Genomic DNA, 22,661 nt, shown 5'->3' on the forward strand with positions numbered 1-22,661 from the left:
GAATTGAAGGGGACTGTTTGGGGTTTGGCAGAAGTATCCACTCTACTGAGAACTACTGTAGTTTTCAATTCAGAACATGAACATTTTAGGGGCCTTCGTACGGCAGCAGGTTTTTATACGAGAGACGCATCATCGCTCAGTTTCAGGAGGAGCTGTCTGAGAAAACACAACTTTTCCCTGCAGTGTTTAGAACCCTGTTGGAACTCAGTGCCACATATTTAAATGTGTTGTCATGAGCCGTTGTCTCAGTCTGGGTGTTTTCAAAAAAGGCTTCCAATGAACAGTAAGGTCACTGGGACAGTGCAGCGAGGAAAGGTTGAGCTGCGTCGTCGTTCCTGTTTGGACGGTAAACCTTCCAGAGTGACAGGGTGGAGGTATGGCAGGTATGAGGTGCTGATAAGTGCAGTGTTGACAGAGCTTTACCTTTTGTCTTTTAATGTAGGAACAGTGGAAATTTCCCGACAGGCACTTGGATGTGTATCTCACGTCAGGAGGCCGCACTCATCAGATCTGATCAAGAAAAACAGGAAGTAAAACATGAGATATGCAAAAGAGAATAGCATTGAGTCGAATGAAGAAAAATGAAATGTGTTGTCAGCTTGATTTTGCTTCAGTGTGAGATTTATCAACTGTAAGTCAATGACCTGATATTCTACATTTGCCACAGAGATGGTAAAAAAAAAACACAGGCTACAACAGCTGGTCCAGCTGGTTTGACTGGTTGGAGTAGCGGCAGTGAGGAGGAGGGTTTAAGATGAGGCGGTGCTGTAAAGCCATGAGAGGAAACAAGCCAACAGAGTAACAGGGACTGCACAGAGACCAGAAGTTCATGAGAGAGCTTTTCTTCATTGTATTTTTATTTCATTTAATTTTTTAGTAATGAAGTTTGATCATGTTCAGGTTTTTACTGCTGCACTGACACACAAAAGGATTATTTTACTTGTCGGATCATCTCTGGCGACGTGATCTGACATTTATCTACCTCAGCAGGTGAGTGTTTGTGTTTGCAAATTCTAACTAATAGGTTTCCTGTTCAAGTGTTTGTCTAAAACCTAGAATGGAACTTGTTTTGAACACAAGCTGGGCCTCAATCCTTAAATATCAGACAGTTTAAACACTTGTCACTAAACTTCTTGCAAATGTCAAACTAGATTTTCACCAATTTGAAAGAAAACAGCTGCTGAAATGGGAATTGCAAGTCTCCCCTGGGTTTTTACACCCGAGGTTAATGACTAACTATCAGCAGGTATGATGGAATGTTTGCTGTGACGTTTCAAAACAATGAAGCTGTGAAGCCGTCACACTTTGCTCAGTTTGAAATGTTTCGACCACAATTAGCAGGATCTTAAAATCCTCATGAAATAATAATAAAATCTGAAGCTCCTTCAGTTCTGCACTTCCCAGAACAGATGTGCTCAGGCCTATTAAACAAACAGTGTTTTGATACAATAGAGATGTATTTTTAGATAGCAAGAGGTTTGGCATTGTTGCTTCATCATCATGAAACTTGTCACCGTGCAGGTAAATTCCTCATTAAGTTTCCGGGAAGAAATAAACTCATCCAAGGTGTTCTTCTCCACAGCTCCTGTTGGGAAACTGGGAATCCGATTCCAGCCGTCACCCTACCTCTAACTTCATCCCTCCAACATGAGCGATAACAGGGAGAGACAATGGCGAGAGGGGAGCCGCAGCCAGAGCCAGGGACCCCAACTGGCCCCCAACGTCAAGCCCAAACTGGGCCAGAAGGAGAGGAGCAGCAAGGAGGACCAGTTGAAGAGGGAGAAGACACCAAAACCTCGACGATCCAGGAGTATCGACTCAGAGAGGGGGGAAAGAGGGAGGAGGAGAGAAAGAGACAGGCACCACAGAGAGTGGCGACAGCGTGGAAGGAGCGAGGAGGCCCGGAGACGAGACAGGAAAGATAGGGAGAGCGACCGCAGGAAGGTGAAGCCCCCTGAAGATGACGTGGAGGAGACCGAGTGCGCCATTTGCTTCTGCTCCTACGACAACATCTTCAGGACCCCAAAGCTGCTGGTGTGCGGGCACACCTTCTGTCTGGAGTGCCTCGCTCGCATCAACGTGACCTCCCCTGAGCTCAAGACTCTGTCGTGCCCTGTGTGTCGTGAGCTGACCGAGATCCCACATGGCAAGGACCTGCCACGCCTGGGCAACAATGAGGACATCATCAGCAAACTCCCAGCGGACATGCAGAGGGTACTGTCCATCCGCTTCAAGCGCAACAAGGGAAAACTGGTCCTGAAGAACCCTCCTCCCACCAGCCCCACCAAGGCTACAGCCATCACGCTGCCTAAGAAGAGTCAGGACGGGCAGGCGACAGCAGGCGGTGACCTCGAACTCAATGCAATGGAGCAGAGTATGGTACAAGCCACTGTGGTGGATGTAGGTCGGCCTCCAAGCAGGGTGAGAGGTCGCCTGCGCAGGTTGTTCCGCTCGGACCGGTGTTACTACGCCGTGGTGGTGACCATCATTGTCATCACTGCGTCGCTCATGCTGGTGGGGATTCTGGCCTTTGTGATCGTACCGAACATGGTCATTCACCAGCTGCCCCCCCAACAAAACCAGACGTCAAACAGTACACCAGGAAGTGGAGGTGGATTCACTAGACCCTGAAGGGACAGGGACAATGTGTTGTAGAGATAAGACTCAAGTGGAGGAATTGAATGTCACACACACACACGTGGGATTCTCAGATATACTTTTGCCTCCATTGTTTGCGCTTGGTGGGAAATGGAGATGGAAAATCTAAGCACTGGGACTCGTGAGGAGAAGAAATGAAGGAAAACAAGGACGGCAACTTTTTATTAAACAGGTTTAACGTGCACATGAAGGAAAAAGGGGAAACTCACAAATATTTTTTTTTACCTTTGTGTTCTTTTGGGAACATGTTTGTGATTTATTGTGAAATACCCTGTGTGTAAGGAAACTGCTCATAATGATGAATAAGCTGTAAATGTTGAAATGCACTAAACTCTGATCATGAAGTCTTGAGTATCTTTTTATTGCATCAGGCTGAGCTCAGATACCAGTTCATTGTTTCTCATTGTACATACGCATATAGATGATGTGTATATTTAATATATTTTCTCTTTTCCTTTCTAAGAATTGACTTTGTTCAAGATCATATCCTCGTATCACCTAGAGCTGTTTGCTGTTGAGACACTGAAAACTCATTGCTCAGTATTTCCAAAGCACAAGATGACACTTCTATCTCTAAAAGAATCTGGGTTTATTGAAAATGTAATTTGGAAATTAAACACTGGTCAGCTTGCTCCTAACTGCTCTGAGTTCTTTGTATATTCCTGATTTCACTATAGTGGGAACATCCTGTCCATTTTACTGAGTGACTGCCTGCATGGCTTCTTCAGACACCCGATACCCTCTAGTGGTGCAAACAGACGAGTTAACAGGGAGGCTTGAATACTGCGTCTCTCCTGTTTGTGTTTCTGTTGCTGTGACTCTCTGCTTTGAGGCCGGTGAACCTGTTTGACGACCCGAGCGTCTTTACCCTGACACTGTTTTTCTCTCTGGCCCTTGGGACATTCAGGGGAAAGTTTTAACTGTGAGATGAGAAATGCAATCAACAACTCTCTGATGTCGGCATGGACAAAACATTACACAAGAAAATCATGGAAGTCTAGAATAAACAGCAGGAATGACCGGAGAGAAAACTTTTAGCCTTTAAACTTTCTGGACTTTTAATGTCACTTTCAAAACGACAGGGTCAAATGTTGCTTAGTGGCATACAGAAAAAGTAAGATGCTTATTAACAGGAATAACTTGTATAACACATTGCAGGCTAATTCATTTTCAATTACTCATTTGGCAGCTGCTTTTACTCAATGTGATGTACAACTGCGAAACAACACTAAAGCCTGAGTACAATATGAGACTTTGAAGTAATTATACGTGATAAATCTGTTCAATAACACAAGGTTTGGGAGATCAGGTGACATTAATGGAACAATAAGTGTTTATTAGGGGTTTTGAGGCATTAGGAGACAAGGTGCTCTTGAGGATAGAGAAAGATGCCCCTGGTCTGAAAGCATTAGAAAAAAAAACAAGTTCAGTCTTTGAGAGTTTTAGTTGACGGTCAAATTCCCTTGGGGTTGTCTGGTGGGAATGACAGGTACAGTTGGGTGCCGTCTACACAGCAGTGATACAAGAAACCATGGTATTAGATAACTGGACACGAGGAAGTACTGTATATGTTGCAAAGAGAAGGGGTCCCAGCATCAAGCCTTGGGGTACCCCTGTGAGGAGGGGATAAAGATATGCGTCCATGCTATGTCCCCATGAAGGAAGATGGATGAGATAGAAACTTTGTCTGAGATGCCCACACTATAGTGAGAGCAGATAGTAGAATGCTGTGGTTCACTGATTTAGAGTCATAGGTCCAGTGAGACAACAACCAAAGAGTGCAACTGCATCTCCAGTCACAGATAATCAGAGGAGTGGCCTGACTGATTCAGATAAAGAAAGGGTTTTCTGTGAGAGTATCACTCTTATTGTATCACAACTGTTCCTGGTCTCCCTCTCTTCTCTCCCCTGTTTTCCACCGACTTCTCCTCTCTCCCCCATTTTTTGCTCACCCCAACCTGACAAGGCAGATGGCCCCCGCCCACATAATTGAGTCTGATCCCAGAGGTGTCTTCCTGAAGTTATTTATCTCCACGGTCGTCTAAATGGGAACTGTTGGGTTTCTCTATGTTGTCAGGTCTCAGTGCCTTGAGATAATATGCTGTGATTTGGCACTTTACAAATAAAACTGCATTGAATTGAATGTTGTTCAAATGTATAAATCTGAAGAGAAATGTAAAGAAGTAAAAAATGGCTTCTGGATTGTGTTGGAGCAGAAGGAGAAAGTGGCACTAATGGAAATAAAAAAGGTAAAGTGCAAATACCAAGGCACTTTACACTCACATATAATCAAAGCTGCATTATTATAGTTTTATCTATTCCACAATATGAAGGGATTCAAACTAACTCCACTGCTGTGACTAACTACAACATTAAGATGCTGGTTAGTAGCATTGATAATTATATCACCAGTTACCTACAACATTATAACACTCAGAAGGGGTCATGAGTACTTTTACTTGTTATAATTATATTTTGCTGATAAAATACATTTATTTACATGTTATTATTACTTGTCCCATAAAGACACACCCCCTGTGCTGCTTCGGATCCATCGAGGCAAATATGGTTGGTTTGGACCCCCCCAGAAAGGAGCCCCCACCCCACCCAACCCCCCTTTTTGCACAAATTAACCTTTAGGTAAAGTGGCCGCTCGGATAGGGGCTGAATGAGAAAGTGCGCAATCCCAGTGGATATTATCGACCACCATGGCCTCCACACCCTCCGCCTCTGCCCTGTCCGCTGTCCTCCGGTGTAGAGGGAATATCTGGGCCAGGAACCCGCCGACCAAGCGGCCTGCATCCGCCGGCTGCAGCCTCGGACTGGCCGCCGGAGCGCGACGCGACCCTCCGGCTGAGCGCAACCGGCCAAACCGGCCCTCAGCGTGGGAGGTGGGAGAGCGTGCGGCGGTCGGAGGGAGACTGACTGTGACGTGTGCGTCCCCGCAGGCGGATGGTAACGTGTTGAGAGGAAAAGATTTCAGCGAGATTAATAAATCATATGATCCAAAACTGTCCCGCTTGGCGCCCGGTGTTCAGAACGCGCTGGTGCGTTCGCTGACGCACAAACTGAAATCGAACCTGCCTGTGACAGATAAATGTTCCAGGATGATCCAAGTGATCGAATGCGAAACATATGCTGCACACATCTGTAACTTTATACCTCTGAAGGGAAGCAGCGAGTTGCCGGCTGCAGTTTGGAAAGTTTCCATAACGTCCCCGTGTTTAAATGCAGGACAGTTGTCTTTGGTGCGGACGGGTTTAAAGAGTCCCTGCGTCTCTCTGACTGCTCTGCTGTCACACTTCATGTCTGTGAGGCTGGTGGTGTGGAGGAGGTCTGATGATTCACCACTGAGCCAACAGGAGGAGAAAAGCCTCAACGATGAAGACCTGCAGGTGAGTGTCGACTTAACTGTGTGGTACAACACGTGATTTACACTTTGTTGGTGACTGAAATCATTTCATCCTTCAGGAAAATGGACAGATCCTCAGCTCCATATCCCTCACCTCCTCTGAGAACAACTGTGGACAGAGGGTCACAGAGGACAGACCCGACTGAGGGGGGGTTCCAAGGCCTCAGCACCAAAACACACTTTGAACCCTTATTTATTGATTTTTACTTCACAGTACACAACATCTGGACTTCAACCCAGTGATCAAAGAAAACCACTGGTTGTTTACAGGGTAATTCTTTTTCATTTAGCTGTTTTAGATGTTATTCAGGCCTCCTGTTGGGTAGGTTCATAAGGCAGGTTAATTTATTCTTGAGCTTACCCTCTTCTTTCTTTTTTGGTACAAGACCCTGTTTTGCATGAAAATTTTCCTTTGGAAACTGTCAAAATAGTTTTCTGTACATGTGGAAGGATAATAAAAGATATGCCCTCTTACTTGGTGTTTGTTTCTTTGTTTGTTGTTTGGTTGGTTGGTCATTCCAATTGAGGGAGAAACCATGTTTTTATTTTATTTTATTTTATTTTATTTTATTTTATTTTATTTTATTTTATTTTATTTTATTTTATTTTATTTTATTTTATTTTATTTTATTTTATTTTATTTTATTTTATTTTATTTTATTTTATTTTATTTTTATTTTATTTTATTTTATTTTATTTTAATTGTCTTGATGTTTTCTTCCGAGGAGCACGTGATATCTCAAGGTGACAGCTAGGGCGGGACTTCCGCTCACCGCCTCTAACCAGGAAGTCGTCGTGTTACTTCTCCCCCTTCACCTCCTTCTCCTCTTCCTCCTTCACCTCCTCCTCCTCTTCCTCCCACAGCTTTGCCAGAAACGACAGGAACTACTCGGGCTGGGAAGTTTCTCCTAAGTCAGTGGAAAACTACCGGGGGGGACAGTTTCACACCGGCTCCGCCCGCGGCCTCGGTCTGTGCCGCTAAACTTTGCCCGGTTGTCATCGACGGAGCGGCGGCGCCTGAAGTGTCCCCAGGACGGAGAAGTGTCCCCAGGACGGAGAAGTGTCCCCAGATAAGAATCTCACCCAGTCTCCGGTAAGAGCTCCTCCACCTCAGTGTTTAAACCCGCTGAGCCGCCGCCTGTTCCGAACTCAGGATCCACTGTCATTGTTCCACATTAATGCGAAAGTCAGAATAAATGGTGGTTTGACTGAAGCAGCCACAGGTGATCCGAGGGAACCGATCACTTCAGAGGAGCTCCAGCGCCATGCTCACGTGTTATATCAACTTCCTGACTGTCAGAATTATGAATATGAGGTGGTATTTATTATTTACATGACTGATTAATTAGCTGATTATTCTCATGATCAGTCGTTTGGTCAGTTTGAGTGATTTCACTTTCAGGCTCAGCGAATGTAGAAGAACAAAATATTCTTTTAGACATCTGAAGGTATATTGTACCTCTTTTAATCTCTTTTTATTAAGCTTTTTCCAAAACTACAGGTTTTAAATTGTGCATGTTGATTTAGTCTCTGTGTTGTTTACCCTGTACGACCTCCTGAACCTACCTCTGTGCTTTATAAATAACGGCCTTCCCTAATATGAATTGTGTCGAAACACAAATGTGTGTGATTTAGAAATAGAGATAGTTGTAGAAAGAGACTGTAACAGCAGTATCCTGTTTTTCGTTTACTTTCCCAGAGTCAGAAATCTATGAATACCTCTGTACAGACCCTTTCTTTATATATGGTGCTGTCTGAAATCCAGTCAAAATCAATATGAGGTGGTCTTTGCTCAATGGTTGAGTAACAGGATAAAAAGTTCACATTAGTCGATATCGATAATAATCACGATAAATGTCACTTTATTTTTTCTTTGGAGTTTAAAGATGATTGCTGAAGGCTGTAGTTTTAATCGATATATATATATATATATAATGGACTTCCATTTTATTGCCATAATGGAAAATTATATTCTGATAATTGCTGATATTGCTTTGTGGCCCAATTCCAGTCTGTGGGATCAAATAACATTATCATGAAATTCAGTAAAACTAAAGTGGGCCGAGAGAGGTTCCTTTCTCCCAAGCTGTCTCACTTTTAAGAGCCCTTATCTAAATGATACAGCGCTCAGTTGATTAATTAGTTTAAATAGTTTAAAACTGTTTAAATAGTTGATCGATAGTTTCAGTTGTTTTTAAACAGAAATCGTGAAAACAATACTGCACCTACTCCTGTTGCAGCATCGCTCCGTTTTTGTTGTAAACTTTGAGCATTCGGACTAAACAAGACATTTGAGGGCCTGTGAAGCTGGGATTTCCATTGTGTCATTTTTCATGTGACATTCAGAGATACTCTAAAGACATTTGATTTCTGCTTAAATATGAGAAAGACAAACATCAGATTCTCATGCATCATGTTCTTATTATTTCAGATGGAAGATATTGAAAATTGAGGATCTGCCTGAATCACAGCTTCCTTCCAAGATGAATCCTGCTCCTCATTATACTTCATCCAGCTGCACATTCACTGACACTGTTTTGTGTCTGCACAACTTCACTAACCGTCGAGGTGTGACTCCACGTCTCTGATCATGTACTTGTGATGATACACTGGCTGCCCCTCCCATATCCCATTCCTGTTATCTGTGACAAAGACACGTCTCTCTATTCAGACCCGTCCCTCCTTACCCCCCCTCCTACTCTTCGAGTTCCTGGGCCATGTTCCGCAAGAAAGGCTCCCTCATACTATGCGGTATGTTCGTGTTTATCACCTGGAATGCCATACTTGTGCTCCTGCTGCGGGGCCGGCCAGCACCCGGGCCCTCGGGCGTGCCTGGCCAAGAGAAGGGGGAAGTGGGTCAAAGGCCTACGAATGATGTCGTTGGAGATGTGCTCCGAATGGCCGACGTGTTCGAGGCAGAGCTCGAACTGCAGAAGAAAATCCTGATCCAGATCAAGAGTCACCAGTCACTGTGGGATCCGTCGAACAGAAACAAACAGAAGGTCGTAGCTGCACCTGAGCCCGTCATTCCTATCCTGGTTATTGCCTGTAACAGGGTCACTGTGAGACGCTGCTTGGACAAACTCCTGCAGCACCGTCCCTCAGCAGAGCTTTACCCAATCATAGTGAGTCAAGACTGTGGACACACTGAGACTGCTGAAGTGATTCGCTCTTATGGAGATAAAGTGATTCATCTAAAACAGCCGAACTTGTCAGACGTCGCTGTGCGGCCAGAGCACAAGAAGTTTCAGGGTTACTACAAAATCTCCAGGCATTACCACTGGGCTCTCAACCAAGTGTTCAAGACCCTTTCTCATTCCTCTGTTGTGATTGTAGAGGATGATTTGGAGGTAATCGTATTGGCAACCACTATTAAATTGCTCTGGTTAAAAAGTTTATTCTTTAATAAATGAGTAGATACTCTTTGCATAGGTTCCATATTTTTCAGCTGATAACTATTGATTTGTCATGTTTCATGTGTCACCCAAACTGAATTATTAATCTGCTACCCTAGGTGGCACCAGACTTCTTCGAGTACTTCCGCTCCCTGCTGCCACTTTTGAAATCCGATCCGAGTCTGTGGTGTGTGTCCGCCTGGAATGACAATGGCAGGGACGGCTACGTGGATCCTGGGAAGGCTGATGTTCTCTACCGGACCGACTTCTTCCCTGGTCTGGGGTGGATGCTCCTCGGGGAGGTGTGGGAGGAGCTGGAGCCAAAATGGCCTGCCTCATTCTGGGACGACTGGATGCGTCAGCCAGAGCAGCGCCGCGACCGTGCCTGTATCCGCCCTGAAGTCTCACGGACTTTAACGTTTGGCCGTCAAGGTGTGAGTCTGGGTCAGTTTTATGACAAGTACCTGCGCTACATTAAACTGAATGCCGAATTTGTGCCTTTCACAAAGTTAGACTTGAGCTACTTGAAGGAGGAGACGTACAGAAACAATTTTGAAAAGGAAGTTTACAGTGCTCCTGTGGTTACATATGAAGATGTAAACCAGGGGCAGCTAAAAAGACCTGGGCCCTTCCGCCTTCAATACTCAAGCAAGGACAGTTTTAAAATGCTGGCCAAAAACCTGGGCATCATGGATGACTTGAAGTCTGGAGTCCCAAGAACAGGATACAGAGGAGTCGTCAGTTTCATGTCAAGAGGAAGGAGAATCTACCTGGCTCCTCCTCCAGGATGGATGAAGTATGATCGCACCTGGAGCTGATAAACCAGGAGAAACCTTATGTACAGTAACCATTTTGTAATCTCCAAAACACGCTTCAGACCTGGTGTGAACATCCGTCCTGAGTGATCTGATCACAAGTGGACAAGTAGAGATGTGAACGCACCAATTGCAGAGGTGGTGTGGCATAATGATTTTTAAATTTGTTTAGTAAAATCGTATTCCATGGTAGAGACACATTGATTCACTCATGCCTTCCTGACTCTGCTCTCACTTGCATGACAACTGACACATATGTAAACTCACCGGCTAAAAATATAATTTTGTAACCACAAAAAAATGATGTTCGTGTTTATTTGCATACAGAGCGGGGAAGTGAGATTCGATCACAAACAGTCACAGGAGACGTACCTAGGACACGTATCTTTAAACACCAGATGTGAACAGACGTACTTGGAGCTGTCCACTTGTGATTGAGTCTCTTAGGTCGGATGTTAGCACCAGGTCTGAACGGGGCCTTAACGTCAGATGGGGAGAGCATTCCAGACCAAAGAGTGACATCCTTAAACTTTCTCTTGAATGATATGTTTCATTGTTCTTGAAACTGCAGAATGGTTGGTCCCCCTGTCTGGTGTAGGGATCATTGCCAATGCTACTCAGGTCTTTTTCATTACTCCAAGCACTTCTTACAGTGTAGGATTCAGCCTAAACAGTTTGCTAGCCACAACTGCTGTAATTCACCAGAGATCTATTTTTTATACAATGCTAAATGTGCACATGACATTCAGTAATGCATTCAATGCAATTACCTAATTTGCCACTTTTTGCTTGAATTATTTGTAATTCCTAGTAGCCTTTTTGAACTGTTTATGTCTGGTATAAATATGAAATCATAATCTGTGGTATGGTTGTTTATGGTGTTGGTGACTGGTCATAACTGCATTGTAATCCGTTGTTAGATTCTCATTGTTTTGGTCTTTTATGAAAATCAGTTCTTCCAGCTTACATTTAATTTGAAGTATTTTAAAAAAATATATTCTTTAATGTTTTATTTCTTGAAGCTTTGATACTTTTCAAATTGCAATATTTCTGTGATTGTATATTTTTAGGAATTAAAAAAATCTATACATAATGGTGCCTTGGCACATGTTCGTGGAATAAAGAGTAACGAGGGCATTAACATGTGAAGAGACGTTTCTGTTTTTCTTTTCAGAAATCCCTAAGAAATGTAAATTGGCAAAAACTTCTGCATACAACTTTTCATATACATACCGTGTTGAATTAGACTTTAACTTTCTAGGGGAAACAAATTGAAATAAAGCACTAATGAAACTAAACAAAATGATGATTACATCAGTGCAATATCCACAGACAGTTAAAAATCTGAGCAGTATACTAAAACGTAAGAGTAGTGTATATGACTGTAAAAGGACGGTGATCGTGAAAACTGATTGTAAGAACGTAGATAAATACTGAAAGATAATTAGTTTTTGTTTCGCCATATTTACCAACTTAATACTCTTTTTGTTGTCTAATAAATTGGTTGATTTTATTATGACAAACTACACGTGAAAGTGTATTCTAGTTGAAATACAGCACTAATGAAACATGAGATTTCCATAAAGCATAGTAAATGTACATATAGTAACATACAGAACAAAACAATATATTTATATATAGAAACACATGGAAGATAAGTATGTAATAAGTAGAAAGTAAGTAATAATACTGATAAAATAAAGTATACGTATTTGTTTTACTTTATTGTATATCGAGTATAGAAACTATATGTTGAAGTTTCTTCTAACGCCCATGACAGGAGTCTAGTTTCGGTCTACGGAAGCCGCCCCGGCCCCCCCCTCCCCCTCGTCTGTTTACCTCCGCTGAAACGATGATGTGAGACCGACACCGTCAGCGAGCGTGTCCGGCTACAGGGAGCAAAGACCCGGGGAGGGATGGAAGGAAGCTCTCGCTGTTGTGGAGGACACAGTGATGGACCTCCCTCCACCTCCAGCCTCTGTTCTCACCTGTTTGCTCTGAAGCCCTTCTACTCTAACGGGCGGCGTTAGCCTGTTAGCATGCTAGGCTAGGAGGCTAAGCTAGGCTAGCTCCGGTGGCTGTGATTTCACCTGATATGGGAACTTGTCACCAGTCGCCACCGCTGGGACTGTTTTCTACTTCACTCCGGCTCAGCGACGCCCACACGGGGCCACCAGGAGCGGGCTGCTAGATTTGTATCGCCGCCGACTCGTCCCGCTCTTTGAAGCCTGTTTTTTTTAAGCTAACGCTGCTGCTAAGCGAAACTGTCCGGCCTGGGATGGAGCCGGGCGACTTGCGGGAGAGCCCCGCCGGGTCCGGGGAGTCAGACGCCGGGGACTGGAGAGAGGGCATCCCCGGTGGGGATGGGGAGGAGGAGGTCAAGGCTGCCGAAACCAACGGAACCGCACTGGAGGCGGCCCTGAGGGACACATGCGGGGAAAGTGAGAAGCAAAAAGGCGGCGGAGAGCCACTGCACAGCCCGTACGAGGAGGAGCTGGACCCCCGGATCCAGGTATGAGGAGCCGCCACGTTTCAATGACAAGCTGGTGTCAGCTGATGTTTTTAAACAACATTAGGTCCTGTTACACTAATGTAAGCACTTATATCTCCTTATATTCGGCTTATATATTAATAATAATACAGTTTATTTGTGTAGCACCTTTCATACAAGAAATGCAGCTCAAAGTGCTTAACATAGAATAAAGATACAAATAAAAACATGTTAATGAAAATAACATGTTAAAATGTTATTCATATAAGACAACAGATTTTAAGTTACATGAAAACATGTTAAAAGACATACAAAATTAATAAAACATAAACAGAATAAAGTGAAGTTGAGATTGAACTGTTATGAGTTTTGTTTTGAAGACGTTTACTGAACTAGCTTCTCTGATATCTAGCAACAGTCTGTTCCACATCTTTGTACCTTAGTTTACAAAAGCTGCATCTCAAAATTATCTTTCAGCTGTTGTTGGAAACCTAATAAACTTTCTGCAGATGATCTCAGTGTTCTAGAGGGGACATAGTTACATGCTACATAGATTGTTTATTTCTTTATCCTTTATTTAATCAGGAAGGTCACATTGATTGGTCCCAATGTCTCCTCTAACATTTAGTCCAGGTCAAGATGGGCAGCAGTTAAAAATATGAATACAACACAATACACACACACGCTACACACGCATATATTAAAACATAGGATACAGATTAAAAGCAATGCACATACATGTAGGAATCAGAGGCTAAAATTAATCCATGAGAGCGTAACACTTAAAAGTTTTGGACGTCTCTCAGCTCACTGCGAACACGTGGTGCATGAAAGCAAGTAAAATAAAGTATTGCCAGTGTAGTTTTTGTATTTGTTAAAAGGAGCTTTATGAATTCCTACATTATTTCTCTTTTTCTTTTCCCCACAGGAAGAGTTGGAACATCTCAACGAAGCCAGTGCAGAAATCAACAGACTAGAGCTGCAGCTGGATGTGAGTAGAAATTAAGGCTGAGATTCTTTTATATGAATAATCAGTAGATTTTATATTTCATCAGCAGCAATTTTGATAAAAAAATAGTTATTAACTTATGAGCCAAACATTGTCTGCTTCCAGCTGCTGATGTTGTAGGATTTCACTGTTTTGTGGTGTCTTAGCAAACTGAATATCTCAGAGGTTCCGAGTGTTGGTCAGACAAAACTATCTGAAGATGTCACTTTGGGAAATTGTGGCCTTGTCCCCTTTTATGACATTTCATTAATGAAGGAACAAATGGATTGGGAATATACTGTAATTGTTAGTTGCACTATGTTAAACTGATTTAATAAATATCTGTAAATGCCTGATAAATGTGGAGAACAAATTGAATAAAAATTATCTGATTTTCACAAAATAAAACCCATTTAAGAATGTGAAAAAAAACATTTACCACCACCCTGGGGATTGCTTGAGTCTCTGTCGTTAAATATTTTATTAGCCCACACAGAATTTGCTAATCAATATGATAATTTATTTTCCAATATCCTTTACCCACAACATTTGAAAAAAAAGAAAGAGAACTAGAAGTGAGAACTATAAAATGTAATGGTGCTGATAGTCTGACACTCAGCGAATTGATTGCTCACATTCATCCATCCTCCTTTTGTAAAATTGAATCAGTCATTCCATTACAGGTAAATCTAATCTTGTCATTTTTATGCATTAACCATCCAGGATGCCAGGTCAGGGTACCGGAAGATACTGACTGAGTCTGCCAGGAAGCTGAACGCTCAGAGCTCTCAGCTGGGTGGCTGCATAGAGAAAGCTAGACCGTACTACGAAGCTCGCCGCCTTGCAAAAGAGGTAAACGCATACAATTTACAGAATGTGTATGAAGCGCTGTATGAATGGACATGAATGTGTGAATGGGTGAATCGTCAAAGCAGGAATCACTCGTATGCTTTGCTCTAATGCTTGATGATGGGTGTGACAGATGCTTGGTGCTGGTGCGGTTGTCATAACGACAACGAACTGTCCCTGGGCAAGAGGCTCTCCCAAACCTGTTCCTGAGGCCTGTGCCGGCAGTGTGTGAATGATCTGTGATCGACGAAGCGCAGTGCATAAGAATCGCTGAATGAATGTGTGTGTGACTTGGTGATTGTGACTTTTACTGTAAAGCACTTTGGGTGGTCAATAACACGAGGAAAGTGCTGTATAAATGCAGTCCATTTACCCATAGGTCGGGTTGAGGTAATCACAAGTGGAAAGCTCTCAAATTCAGGAGGAGCTCCCAAAACACGTCGCAGAAAAAAACTGAATCCAATTGTACAGGTAGCAAACGAACTGTGGTGTGGGATCTGTCTGAGTACATGGTGCAGTCTTACTGACAGTGCATTCAGTTTGTTTTCAGTTTGCACACAGCTGCATAATTCCCCTTCATTCTGTTTATCTATGGCAAACTACAAGATTTTGATGTTTCTGTGTTGCTGTGATTGCTGTGGTTGCTGTTTTCATGTATTTCCCACTGCACCCAGAAAAAAAGGTGTGTTATCCTTATTGTGTTGATAAATGCTGACAGTTGAGGGTTGCTCTTAATGACAAGAAGTCGCTTTATTAACAGAAATGTTTTTTAGCCTTCAATCCTTCATCAGTGTCTTCTCCTGGTTTTCACATCCGTCCTGAGAGATCCGATCACATGTGGACAGCTCTAAGTTTGTCTATTTGACATTAAAATGCGTCCTGAATATGTCTCCTTAGACCACTAGTGATCAGATCTCATTTCCCTGCCCTTTATGCAAACATCATTTCTGTTCACAAGGACCATGAGCAAATCAATGTATTGTCACTGAGAATCGTAAAAATATGTTTGATTCATTGTGAAACTGCAGCAGGTCAGAGGAAGTCCGCTGAGTAGGCGCTCCTTCATATGTGGCCAGGGACACTCTTGCATTCACACAGCAAATGTGGCCACATGTGTGTCCCAGACCAGCTCCGAACGTGAATGATAGGATCTTAAATACACCTCCACTTGTATCACTAGGGACGGAACATGGGGTCTGAGACCAATGTGGCTTCATTCTGTTATCAGTGTGAATGTAAATGCTTCCTGGGCCTCAGCTGACGTCCTCTAACTTGCTACAGTTTCACAATGAATCAAAAGTATTTTTCAGATTTCTCCATGTTTCCCGTACACTGAATTATCTGAAGCCGCCACCAGGATGTCCACACTCACTCTCACATAATGATTTTCTTTCTTCTGAAATGAGTGAAATCTCCTCCTGGCTCCGCTCTCTCTCTCTATCACTCCTCCTTACACCGACACGCTCACAAACACAATGACATCGAACACATCTCTATAGTCAGGCTGGCTAAAGATAATTTGATCTTTCCGAATACAAATGATGGATGTGTTTATTTTTCTTATTGAGCGAGGAAGTGAGATCCGATCACAAGTGGTGAGAGGAGACACATCCAGGACACATTTTAATGCTGGATGTGAACAGGAGAACTTAAAGCTGTTCGCTTGGGATCAAATCACAGGATTGATTTTAATACCAGGTCTCAGCAGTACGGTCACTGAGTGCTTCCTCCTCCTCTGTCATCACTGGCGACTGTATCTTTCTTAATGTAGAAGTAAATCTGAGCAGGGAAGAGAAATCTGATCACAGGTGGTCATCCAATATGCATGTGCGATTCATTCCAATGCCAGGTGTGAACTGTAATCCATCTTAACTGGATGAAGGCCTACACACAATCTGGATACAAGACACTTGTTTTCTCCCTGTCGGAGCAGTAACTGTGTGAGATTAGCCTCGTGGGAAATCGGACACAGCTAAATACATATAGTTTTAAAAAACTCTACTGTTTTTTCTTTCCCCTTTGATTATGTTATTGGCCTGATGGGTTTACTTGATTTACAAATAGGGTTGGACAGAGATTAGATAGTAATTGGTATTAACAGAAAGGGTCATGTCCTTGTCATGCTCCACTTGTGCAGACTGTGAAACCTCTGTCTGCTCTCTGTAGGCGCAGCAGGAGACCCAGAAGGCAGCTTTGAGCTATGAGAGAGCGGTTTCTATGCACACAGCTGCCAGGGAGATGGTTTACGTGGCAGAGCAGGGCCTGATGGCCGATGGGAAGAACACCCTGGATCCCACCTGGCAGGAGATGCTCAACCATGCTACCTCCAAGGTAATAACAACATACCTTATTGATAAGACATTGCTACCAAAATCTGGATTTTTATTAATAAAACTACTCTCACTTGTATTTTCTTGATACTTAATTAATTTATTTGTTTTGATTATTTATCATTAAAAATATAGAATTGTAAAAGCTTTCATTCTTATTTAATGTTACCCTCCCCTTTTCTGACTTCTACGTATGTGGCTCCTCTTTTTCCTTCTGAGGTAATTCTATTCAACCTGTTTGTTTCCCTTTTTGCGTCATGTGTTAGAAACGTCATCAACACGCCCACTCGCCTGCCCCTTAATATTCTTGGCATTGTCCTGCTGTATTCTCAGATTGGTTCACTTTGCATTTTTCCAGACATTATACTTGGGGGCTGGTAGGAAAGGTCCCTGGAAATATTGAGAGCAACTGACTTGACATATGCATTGTCACACACTGGTCTTGTCTGTCACAGGTGAACGAAGCAGAGGAGGAGCGACTCCGCAGTGAGAGGGAGCACATGCGCGTCACACACGCCTGTCAGGAGGCCGAGGCTCGGGTTCAGATGCTGCAAAAGTCCCTTAAGAGAGTCATCCTGAAATCCAAACCTTATTTTGAGCTCAAGGCTCAGTTCAACCACATACTGGAGGTAATGCAGACATACAGGGCCCACGAGTACATAGAAGATAATCTGTGCCATGTGGCGAGTACAGGACATACACTCTGTTTACCATTCTCACAAGAAACATTTGGTTCTGTTTGTGTAGGCAAGTTGTAAATAAGACTGAATATCAGCACTGATCTCCAGATGGTCCGGTCACAAAATCCTAGATTTATTTATTTTGATATGTCTTTATGATTCAGTTGCATCAGATAAACACTTATGTTGCGTAAAACACTCCTAAGAATTTCTGATAAGAGCCTTAATTTTCTTCGAAATCCACACAAGATTAACAGTACGAGTATTTCACACATTTGTGACAAAAAATAGACGCGTGCTAACTGTAGCACGGGAGCACGGGTGTGAAGAGCCAAATTCAACCCCAGCGTGGAATACAGTAAGCAGGAAACCCTGATTCCAGTAGAACGGCTCAGTAGAGCATTTACTTCTGTACAGTCCCCTCAAGTTCAAGCAAGCGGCACCAGATTTCACACACTCATAGATATCCGTCCACTTAATATACCAGTTTTTACATGAAGATCCATTGATTAATCCCTGAGGAATCAATGAAAATGTTGAAAAACCTCTTGCAATTTAAAAGAAAAAAAAAGTGGAATAAAATCTGAATTCTGGAGACGCACAAAAATGAAAACCATTTCGTAGTTTTTGCGTAATCTTTATTTACAAACAGACATGTTTTGGTGGTGCATGTAACTATAAGTATATAAATCCCATTCAGCTACATGTGGACTGTGGGCAGCAGATGCCACATCCACTTTAATGATGACTCTGAGCCCAGTCGGGGCAGAAGCTGGGGGTCTCCTCTCTAATTCATCTGTGTTGACAAGACATCAGCCTGATATCTGCAGACGGCTGCTACTTAGTCTTAACTACCCGTCGGCGACAGGGTGAATAAAGTAGAATCCACACCCTGATCAATCAACTTCCTCAGCTCCGCGTGTCGTAGCCTCAGATAATATCTCCTCAACAAACACAAACAGAGATCAGATCAGTGTGCAGTCTGTTATTAGTCCCTCTCATAGATTTGCTATGAGATAGCTGGAGTCAGCAAACCACCCTGAGTCATGACAGTCCCATAAACTGCAGAGGGTCGGCACAGACTGTGATATAATACAATGTGACAGATTACAGGACTGTCGTGACTCAGCTGTCATCCGTGTTAGGATATAACTTTTTTGTGGATGTTGTAATGTTTCAGTTTTTTTACAAATAAGACATTTTATACATTACGCAGTTCAAACTGAACCATTTACAAGAAGCAACTGCTGAAGAAAGTCCTGATTATTCCTTATTCATTTTTCTTTTTTACCGAGCTCAAGTTGTAAATATGCTGCTGAGTTGGCAAATTTGCTGTAATATATTCTGTGCCCTATAGATTTACTAAAGGTCACTGGTAGTTATATATTTTTTTCTGTCTGGCATTAAATCAATATTAAAATTGATGATGAAAGTTGCTGTGCCCTCTGTGTGACTCCAGGAGCACAAGGCCAAAGTGCTGCAGCTCGAGCAGCAAGTCGCCAAAGTGAAGACCCGCTACTCCATCGCCCTGAGAAACTTGGAGCAAATCAGCGAGCAGATCCACGCTCAGAGGGGGAGGGACCAGGTCGAGGGAGGGCGCCCCACTGTGTGCGGAGGGCGGAGTCCCCCCGTCGGAGCTGAGTCCGACATGAAAGAAGAAGAAGGTGGAGCCTGCGGTGGCGGTGGCTCGTCCGGGAAAGATCTGGTGGACAAATACAAGGAGAATGAGAATGAGAGAGAGAGAGAGCGAGCCGGATCGGATTCCCTCTCGGTCTTCAGCCTGCAGACCATCGCTTCCGACCTGGAGAAATACGACTCCATCGAGCACCTTGGGGACTTCAGCGATGTGGGCAGCGTAACTGGGGATGAGTGTGAGAAAGAGCGAGGCGGAGTGATGGACAGGAGAGAGAAGCTGATGGAAGCATCTGCCAGGGAGCGACAGCAGCAGTTCTACAAGCAGCACCACCGCAGCTTCAGTTTGTGAGGCTGTGCAACAGATAACGACAACACAACATCCCTCACACATAGGTACCCGCCAAAGTATAAGATAGTGAATTAGCTGCAAACGTAACACTGGAGTCGTAGTTGTATGATACTTGGTGTATATAAGCACACTCGCGATGACTGACAACACTTTATCCTAAAGCTGACATCGATCACAGTTAACACTGAAGCCTAGCTAGAGCGTACATCCCTCCAGGACATGTCTGCTGCATATTCACTCCCTTCAAGGGATTCTGGGTAGAATTTGTTCCTGGAGCATGAAGGAGCAGCGGAGAAAGATCAAAAGTCTGGAAAATAATCACCAAACCCTCCAGTGTTTCCCCTCCAGCCGCGTCGAGTCTAATCAGTGGCGGCTTCAAGGTAGAGGGTCACACGGTGTCTCCACACACGCAGAGGTCCGCGCTCTCATCCCCCCCCCCCTCGCCGAGCTAGTTTGCAGGGAAAAATGACGAAAGCGATTCTGTCACCGCAGAGTGAAAGCATGTTCCGAATCCACACTTCCTGTATTTATTTACTTGCAACGTGCTGCGAGTAGTGCTTTTGTTCTTTTTTCGGCACGAGAGGATGCGTTTTTTGAAAATTCCTGAAACCATGAATAACAACGGGCCGAGTCGAGTCTGATCGAGACTCTGTTCGACTGTTTCCACTCCGACAGCATGCACTCCCACTTATTAAAACAGACATGTATTCAGGGTATATATGCTGAAACAAACACTGACAAAACTAAAGCTAAGATAATGAAACTCAGTCATGTTTTCTTTTTTTTTTATGTCTTACTGCTGTCGTCTGTTGATGCTGTAAAGCCTTTTCCTAAATGTGTATTATTTGGATATTGTTTACATTTGGCACAAATTCCACTTCCTGGTTTTCCTTGTCCTTTTTAACAAAAAAATAAATAATTGTAATTTGTGCCTTGACACAGAGCAAGTAACAGACTTAGCATGAGTCGTAGTTTGTCGTAAACTTATCTGTAGTTCTGTTTAGAACCATTTCACGAACTAAAGTGTTTGCCCTGTATTTTAAAAAAATACTAACGACCGGACTGACCCAAGCACCGTTTCTGATGAGACTTGAAGAGGTATGATTTTTATTTTTAGGATTTTCATTTTAACTCCTGTGTTTTCTTCTTTTATGAAATTGTACTTTGATTGTGACCAGTGTACGATGCAAAGCAGTGAAGTCCAGGAAGGACTTGTAAATGTATGTAATTATTACAAAGCTTGAAGATATTGAAGATATCCTGTACAGGTGACGCGTGTTGCTGATTTGAATATTTGACAGTTGTTTTGTTTTTTGCGGTACAGATGTTTGTGGATAAATTTACCCACAGTTCAATGTGTGTGTTTAAATCATTAACACCTCTCACCGTCACGTTTGTCTTAACGACTGGTCTTCTGCCTTTTATTAATAGCATTCCTGAATTAGTCAGGATGCCTCTCACCTGTTCCAGTTAATGCATTGTCATCCTCTATAATCAATAAAACAAATCATACGTCTCCGGCTCCGGTTTCTCATATTTTAACATCTCGGAGGATTTACTCGATGTGATGGGATGAGTGTTTCTGTGTTATTCCTGGGATGGTGAGAGACAGTGAGGGGTTCTGTCTTCCCCAAGCCTTCCCCTCAATTATTCAGCAGATGTATAAATATGAAGCCTGGTGCTGATCTCAGAATAGATGGCACAGAAAAAGACACAGGGAGATAAAAAAGAGAATAAAGTCGACGGGCTTGGATTCAATAGATGACCAGTGTTGTAGAGACGACTGATTGCTGCTTGGTTGACTTAAGCTCCAAGGGGCTTTGGAAAAGAGCTTAACAATGTAGTCAGTGCTAACACCACAGCGCCATATCTGCACCTCCACCCGTGTCGTCTTCCTGCCGTGAGATAATTATTCACGGCGGGATGAATCCACGCAGGCTTATCCGGAATCCAAAGCCTCATTTTAGGATTCATTATGATATACATATGTGTGTGTGTGTGTGTGGTTTCTTTTCGTTGCAGTTGCGGGTCTAGACCTTGTTTCATCTTGAGAGGAGAGGGGGGGGTAGGAAAAAAAAGCGGATAAATGCGTGAGAGAGGGACTGTTACGCACGGTGCGTCTCCATCATGACGTCGTGAATTAGCTCAAGATTGTAGGAGGAGGAGGGGGGGAGAGAGAGGCAGGGAGAAGAGGAGGGGAGTGAATCGGTGTTTCGTCGCTCATGCGTTTGTATATAGTGCATGTATATTTTTTTTTCTACGGGATCTTGTTTTTTCTGTTGTTGTCATTTCTTACCTTCGCCCGTGCGTAATTGCAATACGTGGAGACGCGCCGAGCGATTTCGCAATAATTTTTTTTTGGTAACGTCCTGTTTACGCACGGAGCAGCTTGCACATCTATAGCCATATGAACACAGCCATAAAGAGAAAAGACAAACAAGACACCGTTGCAAAGATGCACATTTCTACCAAATAATCCGACGGTGGGATTATTGTTGTTATTCCCTGGCGGCTGCAACCCGGAGGACGAGGCGCTATCCTGACAGGGCGCATCGGAACTAATAGTAAGTACACATGCTACTGCTTTGCTTCAGGGGGCTGGATGCTACTATTGCTGCATTTATTCGGGGGATCGATCCGTTCCAGTCGCAGGTGATGGAGACAGATGCCAACTGCCTCATTCGTTCTGTATGCAGAGGCCATGCATTTTCGATGGGCACACACAGGCCACATTTGTTTTTAGTTTCCTCCTGCAAGAGCCACCATCATCCACCATCTGTGGGAGGAGAGCGATGGCTGATGTTATCGTGGGGATTTTACGCGTTTCGAACCCACCGGAGCCGCTTCTGGCACATGACACGTTTATTGCAGACGTGTGAGGGGCTGCTGTTTTAACATGGTCGGCCTTCCTCTTCCTCTTCCTCTTCCCCTTTCCCTTTCCCTTCCTCTCCGGGCCACCGCGGATTCCCTCGTCAACAGCCGATAAGTAACTACCGACAGCGTACGGTTGGTGGCACCCTCACCGTGACCCTCACGTCTCGGTAGTTCATGCTCAGCTG

At 43.5% G+C, this 22,661-nt stretch overlaps 5 protein-coding genes across 6 annotated transcripts in view; all 5 read left to right on the plus strand.

Moving 5' to 3' along the window:
• Positions 1 to 766: 766 nt before the first annotated feature.
• rnf183 (ring finger protein 183) lies at positions 767 to 3,296 on the plus strand. Its single transcript, XM_035163729.2, has 2 exons — positions 767 to 990; positions 1,583 to 3,296. Exon 2 carries the CDS (start codon positions 1,648 to 1,650, stop codon positions 2,629 to 2,631), a length of 984 nt encoding a protein of 327 aa, XP_035019620.1. The 5' UTR covers positions 767 to 990; positions 1,583 to 1,647; the 3' UTR covers positions 2,632 to 3,296.
• Positions 3,297 to 5,274: 1,978 nt separating this feature from the next.
• Positions 5,275 to 6,544, plus strand: LOC118113761. 2 transcript variants are annotated; one of them, XM_035163731.2, is made up of 3 exons: positions 5,280 to 5,613; positions 5,893 to 6,053; positions 6,130 to 6,544. In XM_035163731.2, exons 1-3 carry the CDS (start codon positions 5,367 to 5,369, stop codon positions 6,214 to 6,216), a joined length of 495 nt encoding a protein of 164 aa, XP_035019622.2. In that variant the 5' UTR covers positions 5,280 to 5,366; the 3' UTR covers positions 6,217 to 6,544. The 2 variants fall into 2 exon arrangements, with proteins under 2 accessions (XP_035019621.2, XP_035019622.2); XM_035163730.2 differs by having other exon boundaries at positions 5,275 to 6,053.
• A 233-nt stretch (positions 6,545 to 6,777) lies between these two features.
• On the plus strand, positions 6,778 to 11,429 carry mgat1a (alpha-1,3-mannosyl-glycoprotein 2-beta-N-acetylglucosaminyltransferase a). The gene is made up of 3 exons (XM_035163728.2): positions 6,778 to 7,163; positions 8,502 to 9,420; positions 9,585 to 11,429. Exons 2-3 carry the CDS (start codon positions 8,788 to 8,790, stop codon positions 10,281 to 10,283), a joined length of 1,332 nt encoding a protein of 443 aa, XP_035019619.1. The 5' UTR covers positions 6,778 to 7,163; positions 8,502 to 8,787; the 3' UTR covers positions 10,284 to 11,429.
• A 662-nt stretch (positions 11,430 to 12,091) lies between these two features.
• On the plus strand, positions 12,092 to 21,118 carry sh3bp5la (SH3-binding domain protein 5-like, a). The gene is made up of 6 exons (XM_035163267.2): positions 12,092 to 12,792; positions 13,700 to 13,762; positions 14,483 to 14,611; positions 16,775 to 16,939; positions 17,394 to 17,567; positions 19,078 to 21,118. Exons 1-6 carry the CDS (start codon positions 12,559 to 12,561, stop codon positions 19,600 to 19,602), a joined length of 1,290 nt encoding a protein of 429 aa, XP_035019158.1. The 5' UTR covers positions 12,092 to 12,558; the 3' UTR covers positions 19,603 to 21,118.
• A 623-nt stretch (positions 21,119 to 21,741) lies between these two features.
• Positions 21,742 to 22,661, plus strand: part of gabbr1a (gamma-aminobutyric acid (GABA) B receptor, 1a) — a 68,946-nt gene continuing 68,026 nt past the window's right edge. The window contains exon 1 of the mRNA XM_035163263.2: positions 21,742 to 22,166. The gene's annotated coding sequence lies outside the window, so the exon portion shown is untranslated. The remainder of the gene's footprint in view (positions 22,167 to 22,661) is intronic.

The sequence above is a fragment of the Hippoglossus stenolepis genome, chromosome 8 (genome assembly GCF_022539355.2).
Source record: "Hippoglossus stenolepis isolate QCI-W04-F060 chromosome 8, HSTE1.2, whole genome shotgun sequence".
In the NCBI taxonomy this organism is placed as follows: Eukaryota; Metazoa; Chordata; class Actinopteri; order Pleuronectiformes; family Pleuronectidae; genus Hippoglossus; species Hippoglossus stenolepis.

Coding starts and splice junctions, on each gene's coding strand:
- rnf183 (XM_035163729.2), top strand. CDS start 1,648: ATGAGCGATAACAGGGAGAGACAATGGCGAGAGGGGAGCCGCAGCCAG.
- mgat1a (XM_035163728.2), top strand. CDS start 8,788: ATGTTCCGCAAGAAAGGCTCCCTCATACTATGCGGTATGTTCGTGTTT. Junction 9,421..9,584: donor TTGTAGAGGATGATTTGGAG/GTAATCGTATTG, acceptor CTGCTACCCTAG/GTGGCACCAGACTTCTTCGA.
- sh3bp5la (XM_035163267.2), top strand. CDS start 12,559: ATGGAGCCGGGCGACTTGCGGGAGAGCCCCGCCGGGTCCGGGGAGTCA. Junction 12,793..13,699: donor AGCTGGACCCCCGGATCCAG/GTATGAGGAGCC, acceptor TTTTCCCCACAG/GAAGAGTTGGAACATCTCAA. Junction 16,940..17,393: donor TCAACCATGCTACCTCCAAG/GTAATAACAACA, acceptor TGTCTGTCACAG/GTGAACGAAGCAGAGGAGGA.
- LOC118113761 (XM_035163730.2), top strand. CDS start 5,367: ATGGCCTCCACACCCTCCGCCTCTGCCCTGTCCGCTGTCCTCCGGTGT. Junction 6,054..6,129: donor TCAACGATGAAGACCTGCAG/GTGAGTGTCGAC, acceptor TTCATCCTTCAG/GAAAATGGACAGATCCTCAG.